This window comes from Astatotilapia calliptera, chromosome 13, assembly GCF_964374335.1.
Source record: "Astatotilapia calliptera chromosome 13, fAstCal68.1, whole genome shotgun sequence".
NCBI lineage: Eukaryota > Metazoa > Chordata > Actinopteri > Cichliformes > Cichlidae > Astatotilapia > Astatotilapia calliptera.
The window spans coordinates 271692-290897 of NC_137434.1; the positions used below are offsets into that span (position 1 = coordinate 271692).

Below are 19206 nucleotides of genomic sequence, written 5' to 3' on the forward strand. Positions count from 1 at the left end.
CCAACACCATCATTAAGTTTGCAGATGACACCACGGTGATTGGCCTCCTCAGTGACAACGATGAGGCCGCCTACAGGGAGGAGGTGGATCGTCTGGCTGAGTGGTGCGACAGAAACAACCTGCTGCTTAACACCGAGAAGACCAAGGAGCTCATCGTAGACTACAGGAGGAATGCTGACCCACATCCACCCATCCACATTAAGGGGACGGCTGTGGAGCGTGTGAGCAGCTTCAAGTTCCTGGGAGTCCACATCTCCGAGGATCTCACCTGGACGACCAACTGCTCCAAGCTGGTCAAGAAGGCTCACCAGCGCCTCTTCTTCTTGAGGACTCTGAGGAAGAACCACCTGTCCTCAGACATCCTGGTGAACTTCTATCGTTGCACCATCGAGAGCATCCTGACCAACTGTATAACAGTCTGGTACGGGAACTGCTCTGCCTCGGACCGGAAGGCGTTGCAGAGGGTCGTGAAAACTGCCCAGCGCATCGCCGGAGCACAACTTCCTGCCATAAAAGACATCTATAGGAAGCGGTGTCTGAAAAGGGCTGGGAAAATCATCAAAGACCCCAGTCACCCATCACATGGACTCTTCACCCTCCTGCCCTCTGGGAGGCGCTACAGGAGCCTCCGGACTAAGACCACCAGGTACCGGAACAGCTTCTTCCCCACAGCTGTCAGACTCCTGAACTGGACTGAACATACACACACACACCCACAATGGACAACTGTACCCTCAAACACACAATAATAACATGGACTGAACCACCACTCACAACCACTAGCACTTTATATAGCCTCTGTAGAAACTATCCACACCCTCACTTATCTTAACTGCACTACTGTATAGCTCTGTGTAAATAATCATTCTGTACATACGATAATTTTTAATTCTACAACTGTTTACAACTTGCATAGTTCCCACTTCTGTATAGCTGTATATCTCAGATTTCTGTAAAGTTATTTATTTCATATTCTGTATAGTTTTTCATAGTTATATCCTGTTCATAGCCTGTACATAGCTTGTACTCACTACAGCCTGTACATTACAGTACGAATATTCACAACATACTTCATACCGTGTACATTATAACATACCATAATAGACCCATTTCTGTAATATACCTACATATCTATACTATTGCTAATATATATTGTAATATATCTATATCACTAAAGCACTTCTGGATGGATGCAAACTGCATTGTGGTACTGGTGTCAAGCCAGCCTCCAATTCGAGACTCGCAGTCAAGCCAGCCTCCAGTTTGTTTTACGTTCCCTGTGTATTCAAAGTATTACGGGAATGGATGTGGAAACCGGATTTCAAAATAAAAGCCAACTTCGAGTGAATTAACAGATATGTTAAGAACATAACATATAATTTAGGCTTTTTTTTTTTTTTTTTTTTTTTTTACACAAACTCTAATGTTAGATCTATATGACACAGCCTTGTACCCTAATTGTGCCCTGTCACTATCAAGGCCATCTTATTTTGGATTTCAAAGTAAAAGCCCTGTGAATCTTCATTTTTGAACTACTCTTTCAATGACTTAATAATGCTCTTAAAAGCAAAAATCGTATTTCCAAATACTATTTGAACTTTATATCAACACTTTCCAACCACAGTCTTTTTCACAGTGATACCATATCAATATCAAGTCATTCTGATTTTGCTCTCAAAAATAAAACCCTTTTCATATTGTCCATAATTGACCTAACTTTCAGTGATTTCAAAATGCTCTAAAAAGGAAAATTCCTGTTTCCACAGGGTAATTCCACCTTAGATCAACAGTATACAGCCCCACAGTGATACCATATCAATATCAAGTCATTCTGATTATGCTCTCAAAAATAAAAGCCCTTTCAAATTGAGCATATACGACCTACTTTTTTAACGATTTCAAAATGGTCTTAAACAGAATTGCTATTTCCACAGGATGAATCCATGTTAGATCAACAGTATACAACCCCACAGTGATACCATATCAATATCAAGTCATTCTGATTTTGCCTTCCAAAATAAAAGACTTTTCAAATTGCCAAGATACGACCTACTATTTTAAAGATTTCAAAATGCTCTAAAAATGAAAATTGCTGTTTCCACAGGATAATTTCACTTTAGGTCAACCGTATACAACCTCACGATGTTACCATATTAATTTCAAGTAATTCTGATTATGCCTTCCAAAATAAAGGCCTGTTGAAAATGCCCATAATTTACCTAACTTTCAGTGATTTCAAAATGCTCTAAAATGGAAAATTCCTGTTTCCACAGGGTAATTCCACTTTAGGTCAACCGTATACAACCTCACGATGTTACCATGTCAATTTCAAGTCAGTCTGATTTTGCTTTTCAAAATAAAAGCTTTTTCAATTTGCCCATATATGACTTACTCTTGGAGCGAATTCAAAATGCTCTAAGATGGAAAATTGCTGTTTCCACAGCATAATTCCATTCCAGATCAACAGTATCCAACCCGACAGTAAAACCATGTAAATTTCATGTTGATCTGATTTCGCCTTTCAAATTAATGGCCCGTCGAATTTGTCCATATGTGATATACTCTTTCAATTATTTCAGAATGTTTTAAAAATGAAAATTGCTGTTTCAACACATATTGGGTTTTCATTTTGAAAAGCAAAATCAGACTCAATTGATTATGACAGAATTCGAATCATGAAGATGTAAAAGGAAGCTGAAATTGCCAGTAAGTTGTAATTGATGGTACGTTCATATTTCAAGTCTGTGGAAAGATGTCATTCTATATAAAGAAATTACAAAACAACTTGCAAACCATTTCCAGGGCGATTATTTTTAAATCCAAAACAAGAAAGACTTGATTTTCACAGTGTACAACTTTGAGGGAGTATATTATTGATTTAGAGGAAAAATTATTGCATGGGAACAGGGATTTTCCTATTTAACAGCATTCTAATGTCACCGAAAAGTATGGTCACCAACTCCACTGTTAGATTATATACAATGATATGTGTTGGCACAAACTGGTATTAATTCATAGAAGCTGGAACTTTCCATTTAATGCCATTCTGAAGTTGTGGAAAGAGAAGCTCCTATAAACAAAGTCAAAAGGCTTGTACTCTGAAATGCAAAACGAGATTGAGATGTTACCACTGTAGAGGTTGTGTATGGTTTGCATGAACTCCAATTACTTAGTGGAAACAGTAATTTTCCTGTTAACAGCATCCGCGTTTAATTATTAAAAGTACCAAATGAACAATTATAATTCCGATACTGACGTGATAAAACTGTGGGGTTGTATACTGTCAATGTAGAGTGAAATGATCTTGTGGAAACAGCAACTTTGCTTTTAATGGGATTCTGAAGTCAGTGAAAGAGTGGGTCATACATGGACAATTTCAATGGACCATTACTTTGAAAGGCAAATTGACTTGATATCACCGTGATAGTGTGCACTGTTGATCTTGAGTGAAATTATCCCGTGGAAACAGCAATTTTCATTTTTAAAACATTCTGAAATAATTGAAAGAGTATATCACATATGGACAAATTCGACGGGCCATTAATTTGAAAGGCGAAATCAGACCAACATGAAATTTACATGGTTTTACTGTCGGGTTGGATACTGTTGATCTAAAGTGGAATTATCCTGTGGAAAGAGCAATTTTCATTTTTAGAGCGTTCTGAATTCTTTAAAAGAGTAGGTCGTATATCGGCAATTTGAAAAGTCTTATTTTGGAAGGCAACATCAGACTGATTTGATATTGATATGGTATCACTGTGGGGTTGGATACTATTGATCTAAAGTGGAATTATGCTGTGGAAACAGCAATTTTCCATCTTAGAGCATTTTGAATTCGCTCCAAGAGTAAGTCATATATGGGCAAATTGAAAAAGCTTTTATTTTGAAAGGCAAAATCAGACTGACTTGAAATTGACATGGTAACATCGTGAGGTTGTATACGGTTGCTCTAAAGTGGAATTACCCTGTGGAAACAGGAATTTTCATTTTTAGAGCATTTTGAAATCACTGAAAGTTAGGTCAATTATGGACAATTTGAAAAGGCTTTTATTTTTGAGAGCAAAATCAGAATGACTTGATATTGATATGGTATCACTGTGAAAAAGACTGTGGTTGGAAAGCGTTGATATAAAGTTCAAATAGTATTTGGAAATACGACTTTTGCTTTTAAGAGCATTATTAAGTCATTGAAAGAGTAGTTCAAAAATGAAGATTCACAGGGCTTTTACTTTGAAATCCAAAATAAGATGGCCTTGATAGTGACAGGGCACAATTAGGGTACAAGGCTGTGTCATATAGATCTAACATTAGAGTTTGTAAAAAAAAAAAAAAAAAAAAAAAGCCTAAATTATATGTTATTATGTTCTTAACATATCTGTTAATTCACTCGAAGTTGGCTTTTATTTTGAAATCCGGTTTCCACATCCATTCCCGTAATACTTTGAATACACAGGGAACGTAAAACAAACTGGAGGCTGGCTTGACTGCAAGTCTCGAATTGGAGGCTGGCTTGACACAAGTATTTCGTTGCCCTGTACCTGTGCATGTGCAATGACAATAAAGTTGAATTCTATTCTATTCTATTCTATTCTAAAAGACGGATTTAATGCAACATGACCATTCAAATAGCAGTCGCTTTCTAAAACATCAGATATGTATCGGATTCAGTACCACATACGAAAGTGACCCAGATCGGATTTGAAAATATTGGATTTGTGCCGTTCACACTGTCACACCATGATCGGATAGATGGGTCACATAGGGTCAAAAAAGCTGTATTTGATGCACCTTCGCCTGCAGTGTGAACAGAGCCTAAGACTGAAATATTAGAGCAACATGAAGAGTTAAACTCAGACTGACTGTAACACAGCTGCTGCTGACAGAGCAGCAGTGAGGCTGTGTGTGTGTGTGTGTGTGTGTGTGTGTGTGTGTGTGTGTGTGTAGGTGCGCACATTTCAAACACTTTGCTGCGTCAGACTGGAAACTGTCCGTGTCCTGAGAGCTGTGTGAGCAGCCTGATCGATCAGAGAACCTGATGATCTTCTGAGTGTTTCATTAGATTAAAATTTGTATTTCCGCTCCAGCCTCTGCAAAGTTTTAGCCCACCTGGTGATTACACTACCTGCTGGGTTGATGAGGTCAGCAGGTACACACAGGTGTAGTGTTCTTATAGAGCGGCACAACTATGTTCAGCCAGCAGGACAAAATAAAGGTGAGTCTCAGAATCAGCGGTAAAGGTAACGATCCTCCATCAGGAGAATTTGTCAGGGTACACTTTGTAAGGCCTGATCAATCAGGTGATCAGTCAGGTAAACAACCTGCTGTAGGTAGGAAAAAGAAACATACTTAAATGTGAGACGTACCTGTGCAGCGGTCTAAGCGTTCTCAGGACCTGTTCCACCCCGTTACCTGAACCTCATGTATCTATCCATCAGCTGTCAAACACACCCGAGATGCTCACCTGCTCCAGCTGTTCTCTCACAATTGCACAGGCAAGTTCACCTGTGTGTACTCAGGTCAGGTGACCTTCTGCAACCAGGTGATTCTGACGTTAAACAGGCGCTCAGGACCGTCTCATTAAAGGGTTAACAGCTTAATCAGCGTTACTAACAGGCGTGAACACACAGTTGTAGCGCTTTAGGGTTACCATTAGCATTAGCATGAAAACAACCACGGATCGCTGACCCGCGCGGACAGCAGCGGCCGGAGCTCGGCCACACACCGGGACACGCTGCGCAGCGTCCGCGGGGCTCAAGGCTCCTGGAGCCACTTACCGACGCGGTGTCTTTGGCGGAGAAATCCAGGAACTCCGAGCATAAAGCGGACGGATCTCTGTCAGCCTCGGTCGCCGCCATCTTTCCTCCCTCTGCTCGGTGCTGGAGCAGGAAGAACCTGGAACTGGAAATGACCAGAATGGGGGGCGTGGCCAATGTTGTTTTTTCCGGTGTTTGTTTTTAGAATAGAGACTTAGAGCTTTTTATTGTCATTGTGCAGTTTCTTGGACAGCGAAATTGGGTAGCTGAACCACAAAGGTGCTAAAGTAAGAAGAGAAACCAATACAACGAAGGCGGAAAATAAATAAATAATCAAATAAATAGAATAAAATAAAAAACAGTGTATATGTATACATATGTGAGTAGAATAGAATAGAATAATCCTTTAATTGTCCCACAAGGGGAAATTTGGTTGTAACAGCAGCCAGAAAGACACATATACAAACAAACAGTACACAGAACAGAAACATACACAATTTTTCTTACATATTTACACATGGACAATGGTTACTATAAACAGAGTACTGTACAGTTATAAAATTAAATAAAAATAACTACAGGTAAGAGGAAAACCAGGTTGTAGTGCGAATCGGTTGATTAAATTATTGCAGTTACAGCATTGATGTAAACATCTATGTTTGTTGGGAGCAATTCTGATTGTACAGTCTGACAGCTGCAGGGAGGAAGGACCTGCGGAAACGCTCCTTCATGCATCTAGGATGCAGCAGTCTGTCACTGAAGGAGCTCTGCAGTTCAACAACATTTACATGCATAGGGTGGGAGACTCTGTCCATCAGTGATGTTATTTTGGCCAGAGTCCTTCTGTCTTCCACCACCTGCACTGGTTTTAACTCGCAGATTAAAAGAACACAAACGTTTAGCTCCTGGGCACGAGTTCAGTTTAATAAGAACAAAATGTATTAATAACAATAGTAATGTTGCGGGAATTGCCGTCTTGTGTGTGACTGGGTGCAGTAAGGAGTGTATGTGATGTGTGTGTGAGCATGCGCGTGAAGGAAACGCGGGGAGCGAAAGAGAAAAATGGAGAGAGTGTGTCATGGGTAGAGAGGGCGACCGGGAGCAGCGTTCTAACGGGCTACAGGCTATGCAGTGTGTTTTCGAAGTGTGCAGTACTGTTATTAAAGCCTCATCTCTTCAGTACTCTCCGGTGCCTCGGCTGATTTCTGTCTGCCTCACTACTCCACAAAAGTGAAGGGAGTTAACCCCGAAGGAGGACAAACTTCGGCCCTGGAGGAAGCATCTCCCCTCGCGTCTCCCGACCACGGTCAGGGGACTGACGGCGAGGAATGGTTAACACTGGCGACCACGAAGGGACCCTCTCACGTTGTCAAAGGAGTGGTGAGCACTGAGAAAAACCGACAGGCTAAAGCGGCTAACGATAAAGCCGAGTGACCGTAATTACAAGTGTATTAGCCCGTAGCTAAGCTAACTCGCGATGGCCGCTGCTCGCCATTCTTGTGAAAAGTACGGACTTGAGACCAATTACTCCAACCCGTTCATATCGCTGACCAGTGTCTCCGAGGGTGCCGCGAGCATTAGGGAAGCTAACAGAGACAGGGCTGTGACTAAATGTGAACATATGAACCCATTCCTGTGTGCCGAAAGTTGTGCTAACACACATGCTAATGGAGAGGGTGTATTCGCGCCGCCCGATGGTCCTGCCCGGCCGCAGTTTTCCCGCACGAATCCCTTCGTTGAAGCTGAATGCCGCAGCTACGGCCGTGAGGGAAACACGGGCAGCAGCATGAACTATTATCCAGCTCCTACTCCCCAAATGAAAATCCACTATCCAGACTCAAACCCATTTTCCTCCGCTCACATGGACAGTTTTGTACACAGCACACCGGCTCAGTTTAACGCAATGTTAAATACACCCATGCAATGTATGCCTTCCAGTAGCCTTAATGAAGCCATAAGCTATGGGGAAACCACTGCACAGCATAAACCCCGCTCGAAACCAGGCAAGACCCGCTGTGTGCCCCGTCAGCCCCCACCTGACAGTGAAGAGGACGGTGACACTAGAGAGTCCCCACCCTACGTCCGGGCCAATATGACGGCACCACACCGTGGAAGGAATTTCTGCACAGGTTTAAGAGCTGCGCTGAAGCCAACTATTGGTCAGAAAAACCAATGACAACTCAGCTTAAATTCTGCCTAGTTGGAGCAGCAGGGGCCATTATCCACAGAAATCCCCGCTCATCCAAATGGGATTACCGCCGCCTGGTGGACGAACTGGAAACTGCATATGGCCCTTCTTCTGACCATGCAGCTGCTGTTGCTGTAGAACTGAGGCAGCGAGTGCGTAAACCTGGTGAGGCCCTGCATGTTTTCAGAGATGACATTTATGGGAAAGTGGCTGTTGCATATGGTAATAGAGCAGAGATTGAACAAGACTCTATAGCTGTTGAAGTTTTCACCAATGGGCTGGGTGATGCAGAAATAGTACAGAAGTTGCTAGAGAGGCACCCAGCCACACTTGCCTGTGCATACAAAATAGCCCACCGACACGAAACCACTAAAAGGGCTGCATCTTATGTAACCAGTGCCATGCAGCAAGGAGCCCGTAACGCAGCTGAACGCCGGCCCCGAGCTGCTGTCGTCAGAGAAAAAGACAAAGATGAGACTGTTGCTGAGCATGCACCTGCAGCTAGCCCCTCACCGAATCGTTTTGTCCCACACACACCCTCGACAACACCGAACAATCACAGAAATTTTAAAAGGAGTGGGGTTTGCTGCCATAACTGTCAAGGTTGGGGCCATGTCCAAAAGCAGTGCCCTTCCCTTCACAAAACCACCAAGGCCTTAACATTGAACAGTAGTAGCCCAAAACCCACTGTGCTCCACCTTAAGTGCCAAAGCCAAGAAATGAGTATCCCCATGCGCCTCTACGAAGTGGAGGTATGTGCTGTTTTGGACAGTGGAGCCCGGAGGAGCGTGCTGCTGCTGCCCTACTACAACTCCATCCACCCAGACGTGAGACCACCACTACAGCCCTCAGTTGTTGAGACCTTGCTTGGTGTGGGACCTGGGGACGTGCCGGTGCTAGGTGAAGCCCAGATACCTGTCAATATCAACAATCGACAGGTGGATGTTGATTTCCTGGTGGCAGATATAGCAGGAAATGAGGTGCTGCTTGGGCATCCCTTCCTCACTCAAGCTGAAGCACGTCTTGATTTCGGCAAACGCCGCATCATTCTGTTCGGTGAAGAGGTGCTCGACTACCAAACCGAAGCCAGTACAAAGTCACACGCAGTGAGAATAGCTAGTACTGTGGTGGTGGAACCGGGGCAAGAGTATATGGTGAAAGGCAATGTGCATCCTGGTGCAGCAGCTCGAGGTGACATGATGCTTAGTCCCACCAAAGGTTTTGTTGAGAAGCACAAAGTACTTATCGCCAGAGTCCTAGTCAACGCACAGCCTTCTAAAGCTGTCCCACTTCGCCTTTTTAACCTTGGCAATAAAGCAGTAACAATTAAGGCGGGATCCATTGCCGGGCTCCTCCAGCCAGCTGAGACTGTGGAACCCTCCATGGTCTCCCCAGCTGCAGACTCTCTGACCAGCCCTCCTGTGGTTCCTCTGCACCTGCAGGAGCTCTATGCCCAGAGCTCCACAGACCTCAATGACTATGAACAGCTCCAACTGAAACGCTTGCTTTGCACTTATGGACATGTGTTTTCTACAGGGCCTGCTGACCTGGGCCGAACCAGCCTTGTGCAGCATGACATCATAACCCGTCCTGGTGCCCCAGTCAAACAAAATCCACGAAGAATGGCAGGGGAAAAGCAGCAAAATGCTAATCAGCAGATCTATCAAATCAAATCAAATCACTTTTATTGTCACATCACATGTGCAGGCACACTGGCACAGCACATGCGAGTGAAATTCTTGTGTGCGAGCCCCACAAGCAACAGAGATGTGCAAACACAACAACACAAACGAGCAAAATACAAGAATGGCCAACCTGAAACTAATAAATATATGTACAATATATAATAGTGTGTGCATTTCTGGATGTGTATACTAAATATTTTCCTACGTGTGTGTGTGTGTGTGTGTCTGTGTATACACATTTTTACAAATTAAATAGTAAAAAAAAAAAAAATAATAATAATAAAATATATAAAATATACAGAGTTGAATATGTGCAAAACAAGTGGCATTTATATACAGTGTGGAGTGCATAATGTTGAAGTTCCAGTAGTGAAGCTGAGGTGTCTATGACGTGTTCAGCAGTCTGATGGCCTGGTGGAAGAAGCTGTCTCTCAGTCTGCTGGTACGGGACCAGATGCTGCAGAACCTCCTTCCTGATGGAAGCAGTCTGAACAGTTTATGGCTGGGGTGACTGGAGTCCTTGATGATCCTCCCCGCTTTCCTCAGGCAGCGCTTCCTGTAGATGTCTTGGAGGGAGGGAGCTCACCTCCAATTATCCGTTCAGAGCACCGCACTACTCGCTGGAGAGCTTTGCAGTTGTAGGCGGTGCTGTTGCCATACCAGGTGGTGATGCATCCAGTGAGGATGCTCTCAATGGCACAGTGATAGAAGGTCCTGAGGATGCGGGGGCTCATGCCGAATCTTTTCAGTCTGAGAAAGAAGAGGCGCTGCTGCGCCTTCTTCACTGTTTTGTTTGTGTGTACTGACCACGTAAGATCCTCAGCCAGATGTACACCAAGGAACCGGAAGCTGCTAACTCTCTCCACAGCAGCGCCGTTGATGGTGATGGGGGTGTGTACTTCTCTGCACCTCCGGAAGTCCACTATCAACTCCTTTGTCTTTGCGACGTTGAGGGTGAGATGGTTGTCTTGACACCAGTGGGTCAGGGCGCTGACCTCCTCCCTGTAAGCCGTCTCATCACCGTTGGTGATAAGACCCACCACTGTAGTGTCGTCCGCAAACTTCACAATGATGTTGGAGCTGTTAGTGGCTGTGCAGTCGTAGGTGTAGAGTGAGTACAGGAGAGGGCTCAGTACACACCCCTGTGGAGCACCAGTGTTCAGTGTGATGGGGGATGAGGTGATGCTGCCCAGTCTGACCACCTGGCGTCTGTCAGACAGGAAGCTAAGGATCCAGCTGCAGAGGGAGCTGCTCAGTCCTAGATCCTGCAGTTTCCTGTCCAGCTTCGAGGGAACGATGGTATTGAATGCTGAGCTGTAATCTACAAACAGCATCCTCACATACGTGTCTCTCTTCTCCAGGTGTGACAGGGCAGTGTGTAGTGTCAGGGCTATGGCATCATCAGTGGACCTGTTGTGGCGGTATGCAAACTGTAGAGGGTCCAGTGAGTCGGGTAGTGCAGAGCGGATGAAGTCCCTGACCAGCTTCTCGAAGCATTTGCTTACGATGGGGGTCAGGGCTACAGGTCGCCAGTCGTTCAATGAGGAGATGGTGGAGGGTACAGGGACGATGGTGGCCATTTTGAAGCAGGCTGGGACTACAGACAGAGAGAGGGAAAGGTTGAAGATGTGCGTGAACACTCCAGCCAGCTGAGCCGCGCATGACCTGAGGACGCGGCCGGGAATCCCGTCCGGACCTGTAGCTTTGCGTGCGTTCACCTTCCTGAAGCACTTCCGCGCATCCTCCTCAGACACAGTGTGCGCACTGACGTCATCCGCGGTGCGCACACTGTCCGGTCTCATGGTGTTCGCTGTGTCGAATCTAGCGTAGAATACGTTTAGATCCTCACACAGAGAGGCCGTGGTCTGCGGTGTGCTGGTTTTCCCTCTAAAGTCTGTGATCGTGTTTAGTCCCTGCCACATACTCCGAGGGTTGTCAAACTGTTGCTCCACCCTGTCCCTGTACTCACGTTTGGCTGCTTTGATCGTCTTCCGGAGTTGGTAATGTGCGTGTTTGTAGTCCGATGTGTTCGCGGAGGCAAAGGCGGTGTTCCGTGCCGCGCGAACATCTCCGTTAATCCAGGGTTTTTGATTTGGGAAGGATTTGACTGTTCTGGATGGGACGACATCTTCCACGCATTTCCTGATAAATCCGCAGACTGAGTCTGTGTATTCATCAATGTCTCTGGCGGCCACGTGAAACATTTCCCAGTCCGCGTGATCAAAACAGTCCCGCAGCGCAGACTCCGATTGGTCCGTCCAACAGTGCACCGCCCTCCGGGTTGGAGCTTCCTGTTTCAGCTTCTGCCTGTAGGCGGGCAGGAGCAGGATGGAGCAGTGATCTGATTGGCCGAATGGGGCGCGGGGGAGGGCTTTGTACGCATCCCGGAAGGAGGTGTAACAGTGGTCGAGTAGCCGGTTTCCACGTGTGTTGAAAAGGATGTGTTGATGGAGTTTTGGTGAGACTTTCTTCAGGTTTCCCTTATTAAAGTCTCCGGCTGTGATAAACGCTGCCTCTGGGTGTGCGGTTTCCTCGCTGCTGATCGCGCTGTACAGTTCCCTGAGTGCACGGTCAGTGTCGGCTTGTGGGGGAATGTAAACAGCCGTAATAATCACTGCTGTAAATTCCCTCGGTAGCCAGAATGGCCGGCACTTAATCATCAGGTACTCCAGGTCCGGTGAGCAGAAGGATTTGACCGGGTGCACGTTCGCATAATCACACCAGCTGTTGTTGATCATGAAACACACACCACCGCCTCTGCTTTTCCCAGTAAGATCCTGTGACCTGTCCGCGCGGTGCACAGAGAACCCCGGCAGTTGTATTGCGGAGTCCGGTACTTTGTCCGATAGCCAGGTTTCTGTGAGGCAGATCACGCAGCAGTCCCGCATCTCTCGCTGGAATGAGATCCGTGCCCGAAGCTCGCACAGCTTGTTCTCCAGAGACTGCATATTAGCCAGTAATAAACTGGGTAACGGTGGTCTGTAAGTGCGCCGTCTCAGTCGAACCAGAACGCCAGATCTTCTCCCTCTGCGTCGGCGTTTGCGGCCTCCAGGGCCAGAGAACAAAGGCGTCTCAGGTGAGATGAATGGGGGGTCTGCAAACGGAGCGTCCGTGTTGCAAAACTTGAACTCCGGAAAGTTATAAGAAAGACCGTCTTTTATGTCCAGTAAGGTTTGTCGGTCGTACACAAGGAGACAAGTGCTGCTCGTGAAAAAATAAAGGAAAAGTAAAATTAAACACAGAAGAAAGCCGTTGCTTGGGGGAGCTCGCGACGAGGCTGCCATACTCGGCGCCATCTTGAAACAAAGACATTCTACAGAGCGGTTTTGCCCAACGCAGCTGCAGCAGCTGGGCCTTGCCCATCGTTATGGTGCGTAAGAAAGATGGGACATACCGTCTCTGCATTGACTACAGGGCTCTCAACGACCACACTATAACAGACGCCTACCGGCTGCCCCGCATCCAGGACACGCTGGACACTCTCAACTGCCAGATGGTTCAGCACATTAGACCTCGCATCAGGCTACTGGCAGGTTGAGCTGACACCTAGAGCACGCAGGGCCGCCGCTTTCTGCACTAGGACAGGCCTCTTTGAGTGGAACGTCATGCCATTTGGACTATGCAATGCCCCGGCAACGTTCCAGTGGCTGATGGACCGCGTCCTGGCTGGCATGCAGTGGGAGACCTGCCTGGTCTACTTGGACGACATCATCGTGCTGGCTAAGGATGTGTCGGGGATGCTGCAACGGCTTGGCCAGGTATTCTATAGACTTCAACAAGCTAACTTGAAACTGAAACCTGCCAAATGCTGCCTCTTTCGCCGCGAAGTTGCTTATCTTGGCCATGTGGTATCCGAGCATGGTGTGGCTACCGACCCCAGCAAAGTTCAAAAAGTTCAGATGTGGCCCACACCTACGTCCATCCAGGAGGTCAGACGCTTCATCGGCCTGGCCTCATATTATCGCCGGTTCGTGAAAGATTTTGCCTCTATAGCCGAACCCCTGCACAACCTGACCAAGAAGAATGCACATTTTCAGTGGCATGCTGAGCACCAAGCAGCTTTTGACAAGCTGAAGTGTTGACTCACCTCTGCCCCTGTTCTTGGCTATCCACTTGACCAGGGAGAAATGACACTAGACACTGATGCCAGCGACACTGGCATCGGCGCGGTGCTGTCACAGATGCAACAGGGCGTGGAACGTGTGCTGGCATATGACAGTCGTAAGCTATCAAGAACTGAACAAAACTACTGCACCACACGATGTGAACTACTAGCCGTCGTGGATTTCACGTCCCATTTTCGCCAGTACCTCCTTGGATGGCCTTTCAAAGTGCGCACAGACCACAGCAGTCTACGGTGGCTAACAAAAATGAAAGAGCCAGAGGGACAATTAGCTCGATGGCTCGAGAAGCTTGCTGAGTACAACTTTGAGATCATCCACCGTCCAGGTCGAGTGCACACCAATGCTGATAGCCTCTCCAGAAGACCCTGTCGCCAGTCCTGTCCATGCAGAGTGCAGGACCCCCCCCCAAGCATCTCGGGGGGACCAGTCATCAGGCAGTCCAATGCGAGTTGGACTCTGACACCAGCTCCCTGTTGCTGAGTCCGGTGAGGGTGGAGGGACAACCGGCTACTACAGCGGTGTGTCTAGTGGGGGTAAGTCATAACACCACTACACCAGAAACAAAGACTTTAGACCAAACTGCTCTTACAAAGTCAGACATTTTATGTCAAAACACTCCTACCAACACAGACATCTCAGAACAGACAATGCACACTAGAACAGACATGTCACCGCAAGCTCCGATGGGAACTGTCCGGGTAGGAGCCCCAATGGAGCGCGTTGCGCTGGACATTATGGGACCACTGAATGAGACGGAGCGCAGAAGCCGATATGTGCTTGTGACTACTTTACAAAGTGGACCGAAGCCTTTCCTATCCCAGATGAACGGGCTGCAACCGTTGCCGAGGTCGTTGCATCTGAGTGGGTGTGCCGCTACGGGATACCTCAAGCACTGCACAGTGACCAGGGACGCAATTTTGAATCTAATGTGTACCAGGGGGTGTGCAGTTTGTTTGGCATAGATAAGACTCATACAACGCCATTCCGACCCCAGTCAGATGGCCAGGTTGAACGTTTCAATGCCACTCTCCAGAAGATCCTGGCCTCCACAGCAGAGCGTTGCCATTGGGACTGGGACCTGATGATCCCGTACGCTGTTATGGCCTACAGGGTGACCAAACACAGTGCTACAGGTTTCACCCCGAACTTCATGATGTTTGGCCGCGAACTGAGTGAGCCAGTGGACCTTGTCGCAGGTCTACCTCCTGATCCAGACAACCAACCCTCAGCTCCAGAGTATGTGCAGCAAATGCGTGAGCGGCTGGAGCTGGCCCACCTCATTGCCAGGGAAGCCCTGGGTGAGTCAGTCAAGCGTGCAAAAAGGCAATACGACAAGAACTGTTGCCACACACAGTATAAGACTGGAGATCCTGTGTGGTATCTCATCAAAGGAACACGTCACGTCAGAAAGTTCCTCCCATCGTATGAAGGACCATTCTTTGTCCTGGGGCAATTGGATGACCTAGTTTATCGGATCCAGAAGAACCCAAGGTCTAAAGTGAAAGTTGTCCACCATGACCAGCTAAAGCATTATCGCTGCCGCGAGCCACTGGACAATACCTGGGTCCTTGATCAAGCTCATCAGTGGTCCCCTACAGAGGTCCCACCACCAGCTTTAGAGGATGACCAAGCAGACCTGATCTGGGTCTGGACAGTCTGTTCTCTACTGCAACTGGCAATGGCCCCAGCTCCTCTCAGCCTTCTGTCTCAGTTGCAGCTGATCCCGCTATGGTTGTGGTTGTCCCATTGTCCCCTTCCCATGTAGACCATGAGAATGGTGGGGGTGTGGTGGGTGAGCCAGACCACCCGGGCCAGCAGTTTCAGCGACCAACTCGTCGGCGCAGAGCTCCAGATCGGTATGGAGTGTGGATCACTTAGCTTGGTTTACCTACCATGGACAGTTCCAAGTAGGACTGAAGATTCAGTTCAAGTTTAAATCGTTTCAGCCTCCTACACTGTTAGCTACAATGGTTTAAAAGAGCTATATTTTTCATTGTTCCAGTGTTTACATTTAAAAACAAAAGTGAGTAAAGTATCTGAAGGACCTACGGGGTTATCTACATGCACTTAACCATTTGTATTTGTGCCTTCCTAGATGCTAGGATAAGTTAGTTATTCCCGGTCGCCATGTAATAGTTACAGTTGTGTAATTTCTTTTCTACTTAACAGCACTTGAAATGCTTTATTTTGCACATGTATGTACACCTTAGTTGAGCCAACCTCTTTGTCACTGAAGTGCACTCGTTGATACTATACCTCACCTTATATGCGGTAATGGCTAACACTTTTATCTAAAAATAAAAATGGAGAGAGTGTGTCATGGGTAGAGAGGGCGGCCGGGAGCAGCATTCTAACGGGCTACAGGCTATGCAGTGTGTTTTCGAAGTGTGCAGTACTGTTATTAAAGCCTCATCTCTTCAGTACTCTCCGGTGCCTCGGCTGATTTCTGTCTGCCTCACTACTCCACAAAAGTGAAGGGAGTTAACCCCGAAGGAGGACAAACTTCGGCCCTGGAGGAAGCATCTCCCCTCGCGTCTCCCGACCACGGTCAAGGGACTGACGGCGAGGAATGGTTAACAGTAATAATACAACATTTTATGATTGTTTTAGTGTATTATAACGTCACCTCATAGTATCGTTAGTGTGGTGTGTCAGTTATTCTGTTTTGGTCCATTTTCATCACAAGTGAATGAAAATGGATCCAGACAGGCCGATTATTGTGATGACAATCAACAGATCAAATACGGATCAATACAAATGTAAAAACCCAGTGCCTCTCTAATAATCAGTGATGGGAATAACTGCATTACAATTAACGGCGTTACAAACGGCGTTACTTTTTTCAGTAACGAGTAATCTAACTAATTACTATTCCTATTGTTACAACGCCGTTAAAGTTACTAACAAGAAAATGCAGTCCGTTACTATTTTTCAACAAACAGACGGTTGAAGCTGTGTTCAGCTTATGGCATCTTATATCAGTTGCTGGAGGAGCCAAGATGGCGACCTGTGTGGACACTTCTCTGTAAGCTCGTGAATTTCTGATGAGTACCTAACGTTTTAAATGATCTAAACTTTCTCAGCAGGTGACCCAGGTGATTGATATATGCATTTTTTTTCTTCTTTTTTTTTTCTGCTCATTCTGTTGGTTTTTGTCTTTTGCCCTTCTCCCCCGTCCCTCTTCTCAGCTGTTTCTCTTTCCCTCTTTCTTTCTCCCCTTCTTTCCCCCAGTCAAGTCTGTCCCGTATTCAGTAAATGAAAATAAAATGAACAATAAAAGGTGAATCAAATAGACCATTACGGCAAGGCTGGGATGGTCAATTTGGTAAAGTAAATCCGTTGGGCATCTTTCTTTGCCTTTAGACAACAATTCTGATGGCAAAAGAGCCAAACGGGACAGGCAAAAAAAAAAAAAAAAAAGATCTAAACGGACTCAGATTATTAGAAGTGACTCATTGCACTTGTATTTTGCGCACGTACAGGACATCTTTATAACATAAAATCAGGCCGAACTCAGTTTCTTTTTTTTCCCTGCCGAATTCCAACACGGTGAAGTGTTAGCTTGTATAGAAACATTTAGCTAATAGCCATGGGATAAGCTTGCAAAATGGCCAAAAAAGAGGCAAGAAGAAAGGAAGGACTGATAATGGTCTTGGAGCCAGATAAAAACCTTTGCAGGCTTATGCTAACCTCTTCCTCAGACCCCTCTTAACAGACCCCTCTTTTTTTTTTCTTTCTGCTTTTGCTCTTGACGAAGGCGGTCGCACTTTTCTCCTCCTCCTCCTCTCCCTTAGCTTCCCTGCTTAGCCTCTTATGTCCTTGTCTTGTCTCATGTTTTTTGTATTACTTTTCCTTGGAACATTCTCTCACAGTCTGTTCTCTAAAACCTAAAAGAGGAATTATGGATTGGATCAACTGGTCCCTAAATGCAATTGACACCCCTTTCTCAACAAGAAGTTTGGGTTGGGTGAGCCTGAGTACTGAAGATATCTACCTATTCGGAACCATGGTAACAGGGTTCTGGATGATCGGAGCTGGCTTGGCCCTGACTTATCGAAGAATTAAGAAAGCGGAACCGGCTGTTCAAACCCCCACAAGGCTGCCCACTGGGATTGGAACAATGGGAGAGGCATGAGTTTCTCAAAATGGGCTCATTGAGTCAGCACGGATAAGATCTTGGCTGCTGTGAATACTCAGAATAAGATCTCTGACTGCAGACTGGATACATCTCGGAAGGGCTCGCTCGGAATAACAGGGAAATGGTAGGCTTGTCACATTCAAAATGGAGATATGTAATAACAAACACTGGTCTCCGTTTTTTAGGTGCTTTCTTGAAATAGTCAGCAATTTAAAAGTAGGATAGAACCGACAGGGGCATGTGCTGAGAGGTGGTGCTGCACAAGAACAAGACCAAATAAAGAAAAATTATTGTGTTTAGCTTCGATAAATTAAAATTAAAATGTACCATTACACTCAGAGGATCAATATGAAATCAAATATATGCTAATTTTGTATGAAGTACATGACTGATAACTGTTCTGTCCTGAGCTTTTGTTTTTACAGCACCCACTTGACCACACCAACAGTTTCTCGCCACCAAAAGGGGGTACTTGCAAAGAATAGGGAGGAATATCATCAACATTGGGAAAGGTAAGCCCCGAAGGGGGTGATGACACCATAAATTTTACTTATGGTCAAATTCTCAAAATTTGACCCCAAACATGAAAAATTCTTCAAACATTTAGAGACAGAGTGGAGTTCTAGATAAACATAATGTCGCAAACCAAATAAGGATGGAGCATTGGAATCGATAAGATGGTGAAATAACACGCAGTAAAATGTTGCTCATGTTGATTATGTTTATTCCAGTGTGCAGAGCAAGGTTATTATCGTTAACGAAAACTAACGAAATAACGAAAACTAGAAGTGAAAAAACATTTTCGTTAACGAAAATAAAAATAAAATAAAAAAAAAGGAAAACTAACTAAAACTATAATGAGTGTTCACAAAACTAACTAAAATTAACTGAATTTATAGCAAAAATGTGTTTAGTTTCATTGATGTGTGCGTGTCCTACAATAGTCAAGGGTGAAAATGAAGTTTAGTTTCCGGATTTTTTCTTGCTGTCTCATTATGCCAGCAGGTGGCCAGTACGTTAGTCGAGTCGTCTGTGTTGCTGCTCCATCCACGCGCAGAATCATGTCAGGAAAAGTCGGGAGAAAGCGCCAGAGTCCAATTTGGGATTACTTTGAATATGACTGTGTTTTGGATAAAGCAAGTGTCTTGTAGTGGAAAGAGACAAATTATGAGGGACATTTCTAAAGGGAAAAAATCCCACAAACCTTAAAGTGCACTTGAAAAGCTCACAAAAGAAGGCTAACCTACACTGTTAGACATTTTATTGTATTTTTACAGTAACTTACTGGCAACACTATTGCCAGTAAGTTACTGTAATT

The 19206-nt window shown here is 45.5% G+C and overlaps 1 protein-coding gene and 1 pseudogene across 9 annotated transcripts in view; one reads left to right on the plus strand and one right to left on the minus strand.

Moving 5' to 3' along the window:
- ubr2 (ubiquitin protein ligase E3 component n-recognin 2) overlaps nucleotides 1-5933 on the minus strand; it is a 55764-nt gene extending 49831 nt beyond the window's left edge. For all 8 annotated transcript variants that reach the window (XM_026189260.2, XM_026189258.2, XM_080287665.1 and 5 more), the window contains exon 1: nucleotides 5775-5933. In XM_026189260.2, coding sequence (XP_026045045.1) covers nucleotides 5775-5855 — 81 coding nt within the window. In that variant the 5' untranslated portion in view covers nucleotides 5856-5933. The remainder of the gene's footprint in view (nucleotides 1-5774) is intronic.
- A 1297-nt stretch (nucleotides 5934-7230) lies between these two features.
- On the plus strand, nucleotides 7231-19128 carry LOC145419799 (uncharacterized; annotated as a pseudogene). Its single transcript, XR_013901139.1, has 3 exons — nucleotides 7231-7912; nucleotides 7954-9534; nucleotides 12935-19128. The product of XR_013901139.1 is annotated as an uncharacterized LOC145419799 (transcript).
- The last annotated feature ends 78 nt before the right edge of the window (nucleotides 19129-19206 follow it).